This window comes from Solanum tuberosum, unplaced genomic scaffold (assembly GCF_000226075.1).
Source record: "Solanum tuberosum cultivar DM 1-3 516 R44 unplaced genomic scaffold, SolTub_3.0 scf00034, whole genome shotgun sequence".
Classification (NCBI taxonomy): Eukaryota; Viridiplantae; Streptophyta; class Magnoliopsida; order Solanales; family Solanaceae; genus Solanum; species Solanum tuberosum.
The window spans coordinates 809,631-826,906 of NW_006238962.1; the positions used below are offsets into that span (position 1 = coordinate 809,631).

The 17,276-nt window shown below is 34.5% G+C and overlaps 1 protein-coding gene across 3 annotated transcripts; it reads left to right on the plus strand.

Annotated features, from left to right (window-relative positions):
• Positions 1–1,076: 1,076 nt before the first annotated feature.
• LOC102592298 (protein ENHANCED DISEASE RESISTANCE 2) lies at positions 1,077–16,198 on the plus strand. Of its 3 annotated transcripts, XM_015306580.1 has the most exons (23): positions 1,569–1,656; positions 2,227–2,260; positions 2,375–2,449; positions 4,361–4,414; positions 5,119–5,184; positions 5,295–5,405; positions 6,327–6,394; positions 6,477–6,593; positions 6,771–6,811; positions 6,913–7,013; positions 7,784–7,879; positions 8,286–8,350; positions 8,442–8,513; positions 8,655–8,810; positions 9,468–9,697; positions 9,788–9,827; positions 9,926–10,080; positions 10,178–10,279; positions 11,914–11,958; positions 12,048–12,188; positions 12,924–13,019; positions 13,112–13,213; positions 15,762–16,198. In XM_015306580.1, exons 3-23 carry the CDS (start codon positions 2,442–2,444, stop codon positions 15,870–15,872), a joined length of 1,977 nt encoding a protein of 658 aa, XP_015162066.1. In that variant the 5' UTR covers positions 1,569–1,656; positions 2,227–2,260; positions 2,375–2,441; the 3' UTR covers positions 15,873–16,198. The 3 variants fall into 3 exon arrangements, with proteins under 3 accessions (XP_015162065.1, XP_006342495.1, XP_015162066.1); XM_015306579.1 differs by lacking the exon at positions 2,227–2,260 and having other exon boundaries at positions 1,077–1,656; XM_006342433.2 differs by lacking the exon at positions 2,227–2,260 and having other exon boundaries at positions 1,077–1,656; positions 5,302–5,405.
• Positions 16,199–17,276: the final 1,078 nt, after the last annotated feature.

The following is a 17,276-nucleotide window of genomic DNA, read 5'->3' on the forward strand; positions in this document are numbered from 1 at the left end:
ATTAGACTATAATGTAAGTATCAAACATCAATAAAAAGGAAAAACTTAATATCTAGTCTTAGGAGGTTCATTTAATTCACAAAAAAAGGTGTTAGACACCATCAAAATTCAAATTGAATTGTGATGTCTCATAAAGCAACACAATAAAGTGTAATTATTACAAACATAATAGAGTAGTTTGCAACTTTGAAGTATCAAACAATAACTATCAATAAAAGGGACCATAAAAGTTCTATTTATATAACATGAAGAAAGGGAATCACAATTCACAATAGAAGTTTAAAAAAAAAAAAGGAATTTATTTAATTTAAAATTAATAATAAAAAATGTATTTAAACTTTCTCCTTTTTTGAACTTTTGTGTATCAACTATCTATTATTTCATTTATGTATCTAAATTATTATTCTTTTTATATTAAAATATGCCTCGATACTAAATTGACCTTACATGCATCTATTATTAATTGAGAAAGAATATGGTCAATTGAACATTGACTGTTTAATGTATGTGCCTTGATTCAAAAAATGATATTTCAAATCAACTATCCTTTACTCTAAATTTGAATATAAAATCTATAATTTTTTAAAATAAAAATTTATATATTTAAAAATCACGAGTATTATAAAAACCATTCAAAATATTTTTAGAATTTTTAAAAAAAAATTATAATCAATGGAGTACTCTCTATATTTCATTTCACTTCCCCCTTTTATTAAAAATAAATGTTTCAATCAGTTATTTATTTTAGCAAATCAAGAAAATTTTATCACTAAAAAAGGAAAAGGGATTTATTACTTTTTCTTATACTATCCTTAGTGTTAAATAATTATATAAAATAACAATAATTAAATTTAGAATCCAAACAATATTAATAAAATTAATTTAACAAAACACTTTTTAAATTAATTTATTTTTAAAATGTACTACTCATATTACCATAATCCAAATAATATGAAACAAAGTTACTTCATATAAAATTTATAATTATAAACTCCGTGTTAAGTCAAATTTTTGCACCAGTCCCTAACAGAAGAAGGTGTGCGCGCATATTTTGACTATATACGTATTAACGCCACCAAATTTTTTTCCTTAGCTCCTTTTTTTCTGCTCAATTTTTTCAGAATTGTGCAGAGGAAGATTCGAATTTCATTGATTCATAGTCTTTTTGGCTGCGATCATCTTTTTGGGATTCAAAATCAACTTTTTTGTTGAATTTTTTTCATTTTTGGTTGAGTAATTGTTTGCAAAAAATCACAGCTTTCGCCGTCAGTGAAGAACTTTTTCAAATTTGAATTTTGAATTTGGGTTTTGCTGATTAGTTGAAAAGATCTGATTTTTTGAAGATGGATAGAGTTGCATAGTGTTCATCGAACTAGCGGAAGTGAGGATTCAAACTCTAAGCTTCCGGATTTTTGGCAATTTTTTTGAGTTTTTTTTTTTAGGGATTTATTGTATATAGTTGTTGATTGTGGGGATCAGAGAAAAGGAGTTGGAAAAAGTTTGATTTTTGAAGTGAAAATGTCAAAAGTGGTGTATGATGGATGGATGGTTAGGTATGGGCGGAGGAAGATTGGCAGATCCTATATTCACATGCGGTATTTTGTTCTCGAGACGCGATTGTTGGCTTACTACAAGAGAAAGCCTCAGGATAATGTGGTTAGTTTCATGAATTTGAATAATTTGTTTGAAGTTTTAAGGCTACTATATAGTAACATTGTAATTTGCAAGTCTTATATTCACTAGGAAGAGTATTATTATTGCTCTTTTTGTTTCAATTTAAAAATAAGCTAGATTAAATTTTATGGTCTTAAACTAAATATGTTTGTAATGTATCAAAATCAAAATGCCTTTTTGATCTTGTGATCACATGCTATGTAGGATGTCAGAGTTGGATAGTTACAAAATATATAAAGAGGCATACTTTTTGAAACAAACTGAAAAGGAAAGTAGAACTTTTAATTTGAAACGGATGGAGTATACCTTTTCTTATTGAGATTTGAATGTCACTAGCAAATTTAGAGAACTTAGTGTTAGAGAACTTCAAACTACTGAATATCGGATAAAAGGAGCCCAAATGGAATGAAATGTACAGTGAGAATTCATATTATCGAATCCGAACTAGCTTGGAATTGAACCTTGTGACTTTGAGCTCAATTTACTTGACCTTTTGATTTGATAGAGAATAATTTCTTGATTGAAGTCTTACATAAATGATGCTTTTTTCAGGATATCATCTTTGCTTAGTGTAGGATGTTGAAATGTGAGTCAAGGAACTTCAATTGGATAGTTGTTTCTAATAGTGCAGGATCAGTGGAGAAACTTGTAGTCTCTTAAACCCCTAATAATTGATTTATGATGTTGCTGTGATTATTAGGTTCCAATCAAGACACTTCCCATAGATGGTAATTGTCGGGTGGAGGACCGAGGCCTGAAGACTCATCATGGACATGTGAGTTGTTCTCTACCGTTGTTGTTTGCTTTCTGACAAGTATACATGGAGTAATAAATTTATTTGAGAGAACTTGATCGATTTAATGGAACATCAAGCTCTTTTTCTAGGATTAATTGTCAATTTGTCGTTGTTCATCTAGCATTTGCTTGTATGGACTTCTTATACAACAAACAACAACATACCCCAGTGTAATCCCACAAGTGGGGTCTAGGTAGGGTAATGTGTATGCAGCCTTACCCTTACCTTGAGGAGGTACAGAGGCTGGACTCCAATATGCATGAAAAATTAGGTATTAAGAAGATGTGAGCATGGGTTGTAATAATTTGATTTGTTTATTCATGATATCTGTCTTTGCGTTATATATTGAGGGGATAGTCCAGTTAAGAATGTATGACAAATGTTTTTGGTAAAAAGAAATCCCTTTCTTACTGTTTGATTTTTGCCTTAAATAACAAGAGCTGTGTTTGCTAGTCAAGCACAAACTATTGTTACTAAATCTAACAATGAAAAGTGGCACAATAGGCTTAAAATGTGTAATTCTAGTATTCTTTAAGCCATCAATGGTAGAATTGCATTGTTGTCTGACCTGGATGTGTAATGCTAGTATTGTTTGATCCATCAATGGTTAAATTGAGTTGTTGTATGACCTGGATGTCTCAAGTACTTAGTTGTAGTGTTACTTGTGATGGTCAAATTTAGAGTGATTTTTAGAGATGAAAATTCTTGGATTAAAAGGTGTTTATGATGGATAAGGGCCTAGAGATGCTTGAACCAGTGTGGGCCAAAAAAGATGAGAAACATGCTGCATTAGAGCTGGGAAATTGATGATAGTTTTCGAAAGGGAGGGGGAATTGACGGGGGAGATGTTGTAGGAGTCCCTCTCACATCCAATGCATCATACAAATAAAAAGCAACAGAAATCTTCTGATTAGAAAAAGTAGCTTAAATTGCCCGAACTTAAAACATTGAAATGTCACTCAGTTATAGATTCCATGACTTAATCCTACCCTATAAAGAATTCCACAAAGCCCACTCTCTTACATATCATTGAGTTGATTCAGATTACCGAAATAATAGGCATACTGAATTGTGAGATGGGGTATGCACCATCTTGCATTTACTTCATACTGTTAGGATTTTTTGAAGTTATTTCTCAAATTATGAAAGGTTAAAAATCATATTCTGGCTCCATCTTTGTGAGATAAATTGATCTTCACTGTCAACTTTAAGTTGTAGGGATTCACCCCTTCCTGTTTGGGTATTTCAGTATACCATAACTGAGGTGGTTTGTATGGGGGAAGTCTAGTTTATTCTTTAGATTATTAATCTGCCCCATGTGGAATTCTTTTAGTATTCCGTCATGTGTAATTCCATCGCTAAAGTGTCTAAATCCAATGTGTATTTTGCACTTCAAATTGTTAACCTACCTCAGAATATACATTTTTAGTATCAATTTTTCGCTTATTTAGCTAAAGGGTCCATTATATATGGCATAACAAAAAAAAAAAGCTTTTTGGGAAAAGAAGAAAAAAATGGGCATGGGCATCTATGGCCTAATTACAGAAGTAGTGAGCTTGATCAAATTTAGTGAAACATATTGATGGAATAAAGAAAATTGACACGATGTACATTTCAACCAAAATCTTAACTAGGTTCCCGAGTAAAAAAGAAGGGCTGTTACATCTTTACTTTAATGTTTATTTGTGCATTGTTAGCTTTATTATAAACATGAATCCATTTTCTTGAATTCTGAAGTATTTTTGCCGACAACAATTTATTGCAGTTGAATTCTGAAATTTTTAAAGATGTCCTACAATAACTTTTTGACGCGTGTTGTGATATATGCTTGATGAATAGACATACTTAACATTTCTGTTTGAGGATGTTAATCTTATGTATATCTTTCAGATGGTTTATGTCTTATCAGTTTACAACAAGAAAGACAAGTATAACCGTGTCACGGTGCGTGATCTTCTCTATCCACTCTGTTCTTGCTCCAAACAGTTTACTTCACCATCTCAAATGTGTATGCAAGTTTTCAAATGCGTATTTCATTCTTGTCGTATTACATCTCAAGTTGATCTCATTCTTGAATTGCTTTAGCCCCTCCTCATAGTTATTGTTGTTGTTGTTCTCCTGATAGTTATGTCATATCAGTCCAACCTTTGCTGATAAAACTAATGCAGATGGATACTGATGGAACTTTTCAGGACTATCTCACGTATATTGGGGATATTACATTTTCCCATTCAATTATGCATACAAAGTTCAATTTGCAATGCAAACTATATACTGTCAGATTAAATAGCTGTCAGCGATCAGATTCGAAAGCCATAACTAAGCATACATGACCTTTATTTGACTGTTATTAGGGTACAAACACTGCCTTCTGAATTGGTAACTGTATTAATAAAAACACCTAAAAGGTGCAAGCAAAAGTATTTACAGAACAAAAGCAAAACTATGTCCCTTCTCTTCTTAGAGAGATCCTATCAGGTCTATTAGTTTCTCATTTACTCTAAATCTCTAATTCATTTTGATCTTCTGAATATCACTTCTTTTTATCTTCAAAGCACCTCATATTTCGTTCCCTCCAAATAAACCGCCAAATACACGAAGGCTAGATATCGAAGAAACTATTCATATTAATCATTATCTTGTTCCAGATGGCAGCTTTCAACATTCAGGAGGCACTTATTTGGAAAGAAAAAATTGAATCAATCATTGATCAGGTTGTTTTCTCTTGTGTATTAAAGCTTCCCCTTGATATTTCCTCCTCAGATATATAGTTCTTCCACCTCTTCTTGTCTAGATATACTTGAAGGTAGTAATATGTCTTCAGTTTGCAGCATCAGGAGTCTCAAGGAACTAATGGCAATAAGTACAATTCGTTTGAGTATAAATCTGATATGGACAATGGGAGGAATGCTTCCTCATCAGATCATGAAAGTCAGTAAGTATTCTGCTTTTGCCTTCTGTGAGTTATGGAGGTGTTGGTATATTCGATTCAGAATGTAGAAATACGTCCATCCCACTATTTCTTTATGTTCTATTTCTGTTACATTTCTCTTTTGAAATTAATTAGCTCTTGACTTGTCATTGCATTAGTAAGTTTGGTTTTTAAATTTAACTGTGAAAAAAAAAGTGTGCTGACAAAAGATGAGTTTGCTAAATACTTCCTATTGAGTTTAATATTTGCTGATATTTGTTCATTAAAGAGATCACCACTACTAAATAGAATGGCCAAAAACAGAAAGCAAAGCTAAATTTACTAGATCTATGTCCATTTTGTTTTGGTATCATTGTTAGTTATATTGATAAGGTCTATGAGAATACTTCTCCAATTTCTTGAGGGAAAACCTAGTTAACAAGTGATGTATGTCCACCTTAATCCAGGGCACTGGGACCCTTAAAATGGACCGGGTCTGGCTTCCCTCAATCTCAGGCATAGTGGTTTTAATTGGTACTGTACCTTTAGGTTTGATCTACTTACATAATTTTTTAGAAATGTTTGAAGACTTTTGAGAATGAAAACGTATATCCTGTAGTGTATTCGTCTTTCAAGTATCTTGTTTTTGAAAGATAAATCACCTTCTGGTTTTGCTTCAGAAATTGGTCTAACATGACTCTATGAATGAAAGAAGGCCTTCAATTTGGGAGGACCAAACAGCTAATTATTCTTACTAAGATTGTGAAGCACACGTTAATAATTTGAAAGATTGTAGTTCAGTCCTCGATTGTGCCTTTTACACACATAGGCACATGACACATCTTATAAGATTTATGTACCTATGTAGCACATCCTTTTTAGTCCAAGCACTAATCTTTCAACTGCTCCAGCTTTTACAATTGTAATGGTCGTCCAATATTATAGGTTAAGTGCTGCTGAGGATGAAGATGATTCTCATCCGAACTTGCTGCGAAGAACAACCATTGGAAGAGGTTGTTATTTTGTCACTTGTCTGGTCTTGTTTTGCTGTCTACATGTTTGCTCAGCTATCCATTTTGCATCTTAAATGGACAGGTCCTCCCGAGTCTGTATTTGACTGGACCAAGGAAATAGATTCTGATTTGGCAAACCAGAATGGGAGTAACCAAGTGTTCTCCAGAAAGTACTGGCGCTTACTTCAATGCCAAAATGGTTTGTATAATGTTTTCATCTTTATCTTCCTGTAAACATGTGTTGTCTGGCAATGATTTGAATCTGTGTTCTTTTATGTTTACTTTTGTGTCTTTCGGTGTAGTTAAGCTGTACAACATATACAGTGGTATCTTCATAGACCATTGACAATTTTCCTCCACTAATGTGTGAATGCAGGCCTTCGCATTTTTGAGGAGCTTCCGGATGGCGATTTACTAGTATGAGTTCATCTTTGTGTTCTATGCTGGCACAAGCATTTCCTAATTTACAGAAGTATGTTTTTTCAGGGTATTTCATGTAGTCCTCTTTCTCTATGTAGCCAAAAAGCTGTAGTAGAGCAATGAAGGCTGTTGGGGTTGTGGAGGCTAGTTGTGAAGATATATTTGAGCTTGTTATGAGCATGGATGCAACACGTTATGAGTAAGTAATGTGAGCTGTCTAGTTATTCATTGTTGTCTTCATATTTTCTCCTCGTTCCAAAGTGCTTTTTTTGTTTGTAGATAGGTTCATTCTGGAAATTATCATTTAACTTTTTTGTTACGAGCTCTCAATTGGCAGTAATCTCTGAATTTGTGCATTTTGGTATCCAGAAATTGCTGCTCCTCGGTGTGTAGCAAGTCTAAGCAACACCTTTTTGGCTTATGTTGGTTACACTATGGCTTTAGTCGTGATGTAGTGACTAACTCTTGTCGTTCCATTTAGGTGAGTGTAGAAAAGATATAGGGTAGTAGCATTCTGAGAATGCATGATAACTCTCTCAAGTTATTGTGAATTAAATTAAATACTAAATAGTGTTTAGCAGAACTTTGGAAAAAAAGAACTCCAACCTTATAATTCTCCAAATTATATAATTTTTAATAAGGATTATCCTAATTACATCATTATGGAGATGAAGGATCCTTCCATATTTAAGTGGAAAATGGTAGAGGGGCGGGCCCATTGCCCACCAAGTTCCGAACCTTGCGCCACTAGCCTTCGTAAATTTCTCAGTTATGCCAAGCACTTCTTTCAGATTCTTATCGTGAAATATGAAGCATTCTTTTTAATTACTTTCTCACTTTGGGGAACAAAGTCTAGACGCGGTGATTATATGCAGCCATTAAAAAACATAATGTCTATGTTAACTTATTGCTAAAAGTCATTATCATTACATTTTTTGTTATTTCAGTCTCTAACTATTTGTCTAACAGGTGGGACTGTAGCTTCCAGTATGGTAGTTTAGTTGAGGAGGTAGATGGACACACAGCAATACTCTATCACAGACTTCAACTTGACTGGTTCCCTACGTAAGATTACTGACTTCTTTGTCGTAATGATTGCTTTTCTGTTTTGTATTTCTCATTGGACTTCTGCTTTAGTTTGGTTAAATTAGCTCCATCTCCTAATATACTGGTTCTAAATCACCATCAGAGTTCATGCATCTCCTCGTTTGTTTCTTCTTTTTTTCTCTGACAAATGTAGTTAATAAAAATTATGATTTTCTTTTGTGCTCCCCATCCCTCCAAACGCACTCACAAAAACAAAGATAGAAAAGGAAATCTCATTGCAAAATTCCAGTCCAATCAATCAAGTATGCCTCCATACCAAGTTACTTGTGCCGGCTGTATGATTCCCTGTAACCTTGCTCTCTATGCTGGCCCAATTTTTTTCCGAAAGATTCTTGTTATTTAGATTGACATCAACTGTATGCAGGTTAGTATGGCCTCGTGATCTTTGTTATGTACGTTATTGGCGTCGAAATGATGATGGAAGTTATGGTAAGTATATCCAAAGGCTCTTATCTTGTAAGCTTATCTTTTGTTCCAGTTTATTTATGACTGTACTTGATTTGCCATCATTATTCTGCAGTTGTGTTATTTCGCTCCAGGGAGCATGAGAATTGTGGTCCACTACCTGGATATGTTCGAGCTCATATTGAGAGTAACCTCTTTTTCCTTCAACTCATTTAGTTAGTTGCTCTGAATACATATGAAAACCATAATTGATGATTCTCTATATATCTTCCGCAGAAGTATTTTGAAGGTTTTATCTTATATACTAACCAATTATCACCACTCACAGGTGGTGGATTCAATATTTCCCCACTCAAACCTCTTAATGGGAGGCCCAGAACACAAGTGCAACATCTTATGCAGATCGATTTAAAAGGATGGGGTGTGGGCTATGTCTCGTCATTTCAGCAACATTGTCTGTTGCAGATGTTAAACAGTGTGGCGGGTTAGCTTTTCTTATGCTCTGCTGAAGTCACATAGTTGAGAAACTTCAAGTTTGTTATGACATACTTTTTCATTTGCATTAAATTGTTTGGCATTGGAGAGTCACTAGTGCTTGTAAGCGATTTCAGGAAGCTTCAGCCTTCCTCTTCCACCTCTTCACTTATTGTTGCATGTAAGATAGTGGAATTGATAGTTGTTTGGTCAACAGAAAGGCGAGAAGGGAAAAGTAACTAAGTTAATGATTCTTTTCCCTTTGTTCTTTTTATTTTGATCAAATAAATATAAGTACAACCAATATGGATGGTCAACTAGAACAAAATTTATGGGTTGTGTGCGTGCAAAAGGTTAATGAAAGGGGTTTGGGAGACTTATCTAAACAAATTGATTTTCTATTTGGGAATGGAAACCAGATACATCTTTGTCTGGATTTTTGTTGTGGGGAATAACATTAGAGCCATGTTCCTTTTTATATAGATGGTTGGATAGAACTGTTAGAAGCTTAATGCTGCACATTCAGTATAAATTTCGACATCATCTTGGTGCTATTAATGAATTGATTTGATTTATTAAAAAAAAATGGAAAAGAAACTGTACTTTCTTGACTGATATTTTAATGAAAGCTTAATGTGTAACTTACTTTTAAATTGTCCTCCTTCAGGACTTCGTGAATACTTTTCTCAAACTGATGAAAGGACTGCTGCTCCAAGAATCCCAGTTATGGTTAATATGACATCCGCTTCAGTCTCTTCCAAGAGGAATCAAAAACTCCAGGAGACTCCTCATCACCGTACTCGTTCATTGGATCAAATACGAGCTGCAAATAGAAATGCTTCAATGATGGATGAGTACTCTGATGAGGAGGAAGATTTCCAAGGGGCTGATCAAGAGGTGGGGACTTTATGCATATTCATAGTACTTTCAGCATCTCCTTCATAAATACGTGCTGACTGCTGAGCATGTGGTTTGGAATTTTTGCAGGTAATGCCACCCAGCCCTGAACGTGAAATGAAGAGAACTGGTATGTGCTGTCCATTATGTATCATGTTCGTAGTATTCACTAAATATTTGTATTGTCTGCACAAGTTCTTTACTGACATTAGTTTTGTACTTGTGAAGCACTCGAAGAAGAACCTTTGGATCAAATTGATTTTTCCATCTTTTCGGGCAACCTTCGACGTGATGACCGTGATAATAGTCGTAACTGCTGGAGAATATCTGATGGAAATAACTTCAGAGTTCGTAGCAAGAACTTTTGCTATGATAAATCAAAGGTGTCCTTTAGTTGTTTCTCATTTCCTTGATAATCTCTTCGGTTTTTTGATAATCTATGTCACCATGATCTAAAATCACTTTGGAAAATGCTTGTAGATTCCTGCTGGTAAACCTCTGATGGATCTTGTTGCTGCTGACTGGTTTAAAGATACAAAACGGATGGACCATGTTGCTAGACGTCCTGGTTGTGCAGCACAAGTAAGTAATACATTAGCTTAGTTTCAAGGGATGACTACCCATTTAGGGTATTTTGTGTTGATAATTGAATGTTAACCAGCAATCGAAAACATCACATTGCAGTCAAGATGTTTTCCTCATTTTCATTTGGTTCCAATAGAAAATGTTGGAAGGAAGAAAGGATGTCATAATCACACACTCACACACACCGTTAATCAAAATTTTTAAGAACATAGCTCATTCTATGAAGGTTATACATAGAAATAAGAGACGCACTGAAAGAATGGGAAAAGAATAATGTCTTCGCTTTTGCATAACTGTGTTTTCTCTATGGAGAACACTTACACTAAGTATAACTATATATACTTTGCTACTTAACTATCGAAAACTCTCCCTCAATCCGGTGCATACAAGTCATCATACTGTGCTTGTTACATAGGTAACTAATGTGGGGACAAGTGACAGGTTTGGTGAATATATCTGTTAACTGATCTATATGACTTCACAAACTTGCTAGGTGTCTCCTAAAAGTTCTTTTATCTGAATGTATTTTTTCTCTCGTGAACACCAAACTTGATGCAATATGAAGAGCAATTGATTATCACAATCTTTTTCTGTCTGTGAAGATCCCACCAGAGCGCCCTCTACTTCTAATAAGCCACAATTGTGTTCCCATCTAACTGATTTCTCCAAATTTCGATTCTTTTAAGCAGTTGTTTGATCCATGTTACTGCACTTAATCTAGCAACCACATTTTTTCTTACTCGTCCAAGGCACCAAATTACCTCCAATTAGAATGCAATATAGAAAAGTTGTGTGTCTATTAATATATAGGGAGCAACCATCAGGTTTAGGGGGAGTCTAGTGTTTCTGAACACACCTTTCTCTTCCTAATAAAGTCATTCTTACTTCATTCTTCAAAGACATAGAAGGTTATCTTATGACCTTGTGTTTCCCAACAAGTGCTTGGTCAAATTGAAGTATTCGAAGTTGGATGAAGGCTGTGTGCCGTAAAACTTCACTACTAGGAAAGGAGAAAATTAGATTGAGATAAAGGAAGATTAACTTTTGAGACATGGAAATGAAGTTAGTTGTGATGCTATTTTGAGATGCCCAAAAGCATTGTCTATTTTTTAGAAAAGTAAGATTCCTGCCTCTTTTACTTTACTCTTCGAAAAATATTGATGAAGTTCAACGAGCCCCTTTTTATTCTTCCAAGTCACTTTAATAAATTAGAAGTATTGGCTTACATCTTTTCATCAATTTTGTTTCACTCTTAAGCAATGGCTTTTGTACAGATTTATTACACTGAGCATTATAATACTAGCGAACTTTAAAAAATCAAAAGTCCATTTTGCCATAGGCTAGAGTTCAAGTCCCAGTGATGGACTGTTAATTTTCACTGGTAATTGGCTTATGTTGGAGTATGGCGCAGGGCTCTCCAGAAGACCTGTATGTTTTTTTAGGTTATGGTTTCTTTACCAAGGACAGAAAAGTCATATTCCTAATAATAGTGTGGTCCTGCTTAAGTCTCCAATTATGTGCTTTAATTTTGTGCATGCTATCAATTTTAGCTGTAGAACTTAAGCTTACCCTATTTGTAGTCAAGACATCAAGTACCATAATTTAATTTGTTTTGGTGCATTTATTTCCAGGTTGCTTCAGAAAAAGGACTGTTTTCTTTAATTGTAAATGTGCAAGTAAGTTATTCCACTGCTACTTACTGTTTTGAGTTAAACTTGCAAGTGCTCGGGAAAGAAATAAGTGAATAACATTTTTCTTCTGAAAGGTTCCTGGATCAACACACTACAGCATGGTTTTCTATTTTGTCATGAAAGAGTTAACATCTGGTTCTCTTTTGCAACGGTTTGTTGATGGGGATGACGAGTTCCGTAATAGTAGAATGAAGCTCATCCCGTCTGTGCCAAAGGTACCTTTATTTCTATCATCTTTTTGAATGATTTCCGGTAGTAGAATGTTTATTGATGACGCTTCTGATACTATGACGAATACAACCATAAGATGCTTTTAACTAGTTATGATTTTATATGATTCTAGGACAAACTTGGTGGTTTTACTTTAAACTCATCTCTTCAGAAAAAAATTGTTCTGGGTGGGCTGAGATAGATAATTGTTCTCAGGTTCATGCAATAATTTATGGGTAGTGGATGACAACGGAGCAGCATAAGTGAGAACTTTACTTTTTGAGATTGAATAAGTGAGATAACTCAACTATTACATTGGAACTTTAACCAATAGCTGAAGAGTAAAGATGTCACCAATACAGAATTTACTTGAGAAATCAGGGACACTATCTTGGAATGAAAGTATAGGACTCCTCTTTCAAGAAGATGTTCTCGGTTGAGATTCTTGTGCATTTTTATTCGTCAGAAAAGTTTATTGGTTCTCTGCATTGAAAATTTCTGTTTCTATTCCCTGGTTTGAAGTTGCCAGTGTTTGGTCAATCTCTGCATATAAAGTAGTTTGAAGCCATAGCAAGTTTCCTTTTACAACATGCATGTGATCATCAAATGCATGTTAAACAGATGCGCATGCTGAAACTTGTGGGCTATCTTTGAGAGATTTTGCTGTGTTCTCCACGTCCTTCTATATCTTTATTACAATGTATATGTGCTTAGAATTGACAACTGTCATGTACATGAAGGGATCATGGATTGTGCGTCAGAGTGTTGGAAGTACTCCTTGTTTACTGGGGAAGGCAGTTGACTGCAACTATATCCGCGGTCCCAAGTATTTGGAAGTAAAGACTTGTGTCCCTTTTCTTTGAGTTATTTAACAAATAGAGACACAATGTTGTCTTGGATTTGATCATGTGTTGTTTATATTCTGTAGATTGATGTTGATATTGGTTCTTCCACTGTGGCGAATGGAGTTTTGGGGCTTGTGATTGGTGTAATTACGAGCCTAGTAGTTGACATGGCTTTTCTTGTACAGGTATGTGAATGGACCTTCACCTGCAAGATTTTGTTTTCTTGTTGATATATTTATCTGTACAGTTTGTTGAACTCTGTCAAAGTACGTTGGGTCCAACTATCTTGGAATGTGGGAATAATTTTGAGTTATATCGGTACAAGTATGACATACGTCTTCTGTCCCATTTTATATTGCACCATTATTATTTGGAGAAGTCAAAATATTTTTGCATAGTAGGATTTTTAAATACAGTAATAGAAAATTGTGACTTGTTGCTTTCTATGTAGTTCTTGATTATGTGTAAAATTCATTTGAAAAACTAAGGAATTGATGTCCGAATAGAGACCTAAAGTCAGATGAGTATTCCTCATTCTTCTGGTCCTATCATTCATTTTGGGATGAGAGAGTAACTAAATGAATTGATGAAGTTAGTCTAATCCTCTAATACATAAAACTTGAAACAGTCGGATGTTTTTCGGTATAGACTTGTAAGTTGGATATCTGGACTCCCGTTTAAGTTACCATAAAGCCAGAAATTGATAACTAGACAGATAACAACATACACAGTGTAAACCAATTTTTGGAGGTCTCCAGCATATCCTTAATGCTGATGAATACAACATTATCTTTATAAAAAAAAAAACCAACATACACAGTGTAAGTGGGGTCTGGGAACGGCAATGTGTACGCAGCCTACCATATCTTGTGAAGGTAGAGAGGTTGTTTCCGATAGACCTTCGGCTCAAGAAAGGGAAATACGGTAGTGAAGAAGTCATGTAGAAATAATAAAGAACAATCTTTACGTAAATTGCAGAGAATTTCTGACTCAACCAAAAAGCTTAACATAAATTTCCTGATAAGAACATAGTATGTACACACCTTTGAATTGAGAGAAGAAGAAAAAGAGGTAGTAGCGACAAGAACAGAGTATCATTGTAGTTTTATATTATACTCCCATCATACCTAATTAAATATTAACATTTCTATGTTTGGTATATCCCAAAATAAGTATTCACTTTCTTAAAAAACAGATATCTATTCAAATATTATATGAGGAAGAAATTATGCACGGGCTACTTTTACACTTTTTGATAAACTTTTTTCCCTTATAAACAATCTAAAAGCAGTGGTAAGGAACTTAATACGTACTCTTAGTGATTGTGTTAAGTCAAAGCAGAACATTGATTTGAGGCATACGGTTTATAGGACAATCTCTTCTTCTTTTTCTATATGGTGGTGTTCTGATCTGCATGCACCTAGACTATTCTACTGGATACTTGTCATCTCCTAAGTCCCACCAACCTAGTTGCTCGGACTCTTCACTTTTGGTGCCGCACCCATGTCGACACGACATGGGTGTGGGTGTGGGATCTGTGTCCGATTTGGTCAACTGATTTTGGGTACTTTGACCAAAATCGATGGGAAAAGTCTGGATAGTTTTAATGATTTTTGTAGTCAATACAGAAACTAAGGTGAAATTGAAGAAAATGGAATACCTTTTATATAGAAATTTCTATGTCACTCATTTTCCTTTAATCTGCTTCCAAGATTCTCCTCAAGTTCTCCACATAATATGTCATAATTTAGGTTTAATAATTCTATTTTTAGATATTTTAATTTATTTTTAGTTGAATCCCGGTACCCGTATCCATACATGGATCCATATCCCCGAATCTTAAAAATTAGATCATGAAGGATCCGACCTCTAGATCCTTACCTATATCGGACACCCCCTCCTGGGTTCGAGCAACTTAGACCGCACCAACATAGGGACTGGGTAACTTTGCCCATCAAGGCTTGTTGATACGAAATCTTTCTTCAAGAATATGGTAATCATGGGAAAACTTGAGGAGGATAGGTGGACCATTCATTTCGGTAGGACAGAAATTAATCAACCGTACGATGCTTGATCTTGCAGTGTTGGTTTAATCTCACTGCATAGAATATAGAAAGTTCTTCAATGTGGAGTGATTTCTTTAGGTGGAATGAAATCGTCACAATGTCAAAAAAGCATTCAGGTTCACATAGAAGGCCTCCATAACCATTTCACACACCACTCGAGTAATTCTCCACAAACACTATACGATATCTTGAACTTTAAGAATATTTAGAAGTGCCTGCATCGTTGTATGTAAAGTAGATAACAGTGCCAAATAAACTATCAAAAGGAAGCATTTGAATTACTAGTGCCTAAAGGGAAATAAAAAAGGGAACTCTTTTTTCTACTTAGTAAAATGAAGATGAATTAGAGATATCCCAGTGTACTCTTTTAGTTTGGTCATTGTATTTTCAGTGTATGTTCATGATTGTTTTTGTAAACATTTCATTTCTAGTCGAATTTTTCTGTAATGTTAAAACTCATATCCCCGGTAACCCCTATGCATCCCCCCTCCCTAACGACAAAAAGAAGATGAAATTGATTCGGATTGATGTATTTGACATTTTTCCCGAGGTCATGCAAATGTGTTATTCATCCTTTCTCTGAAACTTCCTTACTAATTGTAATCTTCTCTATGAGGTTGCTATGTATATGCTGAATCTGATAATGTTATTTGCTAATTTGTGTTAGGGAAACACCCCCGATGAGTTGCCTGAGCAACTAATAGGCGCTGTACGTGCATCTCATATAGAACTCTCAGCTGCTATTGTACCAAAATTGGAGCCTGATACTACAGAGTAGGTCAAACCACACACATAGTTCACCTTCTTCAGAAGTTGATTCTTGAAACATATGTATACGTAGATGTAGTTCCTTTCTATTTTTCGTTCATCGTGTTCTTAAAATTCGTTTCAGCTCAGAATGGAACTAAGTCTGTTTATAGACGTCAACTTCATTAAATTCTTTTTTTTCTGAGCTCTTTCGATTATCAGTAAGAGCAATGAACTATTGCCTTATTTCCAGGTGCTGATCCAGAATTAAAAAAAACACGATGTTGGATTTGTTTTTCTCTTTGTAATTGAGTTCTGTCTGTACAGATATGTGAATTGTGCGAATCTTTTTGTCTGGAATTTTCCAATTTAATTCATGTCATAGAGATTATACAACCTCTCTACTTCCGCGAGGTACGGGTAAGGAGATGAAGCTTCAATATTTTGGGTCAATAAGCTCCCATCTAGTCCTATGTGATAGTGTAATGGGTCAATATGTTAGTGTCTAAATACGTACGACTTCAAAATGCGTCATTAGTTTGTTTTTTTTTTATGACAAGGGAAATCCGCAGCCACTACCCTTTGGGTGCGCACATGGTAAAACTCCCGCTCCTATGTAATAGCTCGCAAATCATATTGGAGAGGCAAGCTCGGTGCGACGAGCTCGACCCATAAGGCAAACCCTTTGCTTTCGTTGGCAAGAGATTTCGAACTTGAGACCTCCATCATTGAAGTCTCAACTGGGCCACCCTGAAGGGTAACGCGTCATCAGTGTGTAAGATCATCTTATTTATTTACTCTAACATCTGTTTTGTGTTTTGTTGATGCAAGACTTTTTATCCTAAGCTAGGGTATCAAAAGAATGTGCCAACAAAACTTAAAAAATAAGTTTTTCAATAGTGGTTATTAGACCAATTATGTTGTATGAAGCAAAATATTGTTGGCTAGTCAAGAATTCACACGTTCATAGAAATAATGTCCTTTTCTTTTAACTTTTTTTTCTTGAATGTATTCAACCAATTTGAATGCATAAGTCTAATTATGTATTTATCATATCACAATTCCAAAATATACTTTTAGAATATGTTTGAAAGACCCACCAAAAAATAGGTAAGAAGAATTAAAATAGAAATAAAAAGCTAAAAAAAGGGAAAAAAAACTAAATAAAGAAATGAAGAAGGGTAAATATGGATGAAGATCATTTTCTTCAATTCATCTTTCACCAAATTCATTCTTATCCACATTTTTTATATAGATGAATTGCAATTTAATCCATTCTATTTTTCTCAATCCATTCTCAATATAATTTTTGAGAAAAAAAATATATCACTTAAATTTCAATGCCGCGTAAAAGATCAAAGTGAGACATGAAAGTAGAAAAAAAAAAAATCTCCTTGAAAGTATAAAATCAAAAATATCTCTAAAGTCCGATAAA

Coding starts and splice junctions, on each gene's coding strand:
- LOC102592298 (XM_006342433.2), top strand. CDS start 1,519: ATGTCAAAAGTGGTGTATGATGGATGGATGGTTAGGTATGGGCGGAGG. Junction 6,594..6,770: donor CTTACTTCAATGCCAAAATG/GTTTGTATAATG, acceptor GTGTGAATGCAG/GCCTTCGCATTTTTGAGGAG. Junction 8,351..8,441: donor AAATGATGATGGAAGTTATG/GTAAGTATATCC, acceptor ATTATTCTGCAG/TTGTGTTATTTCGCTCCAGG.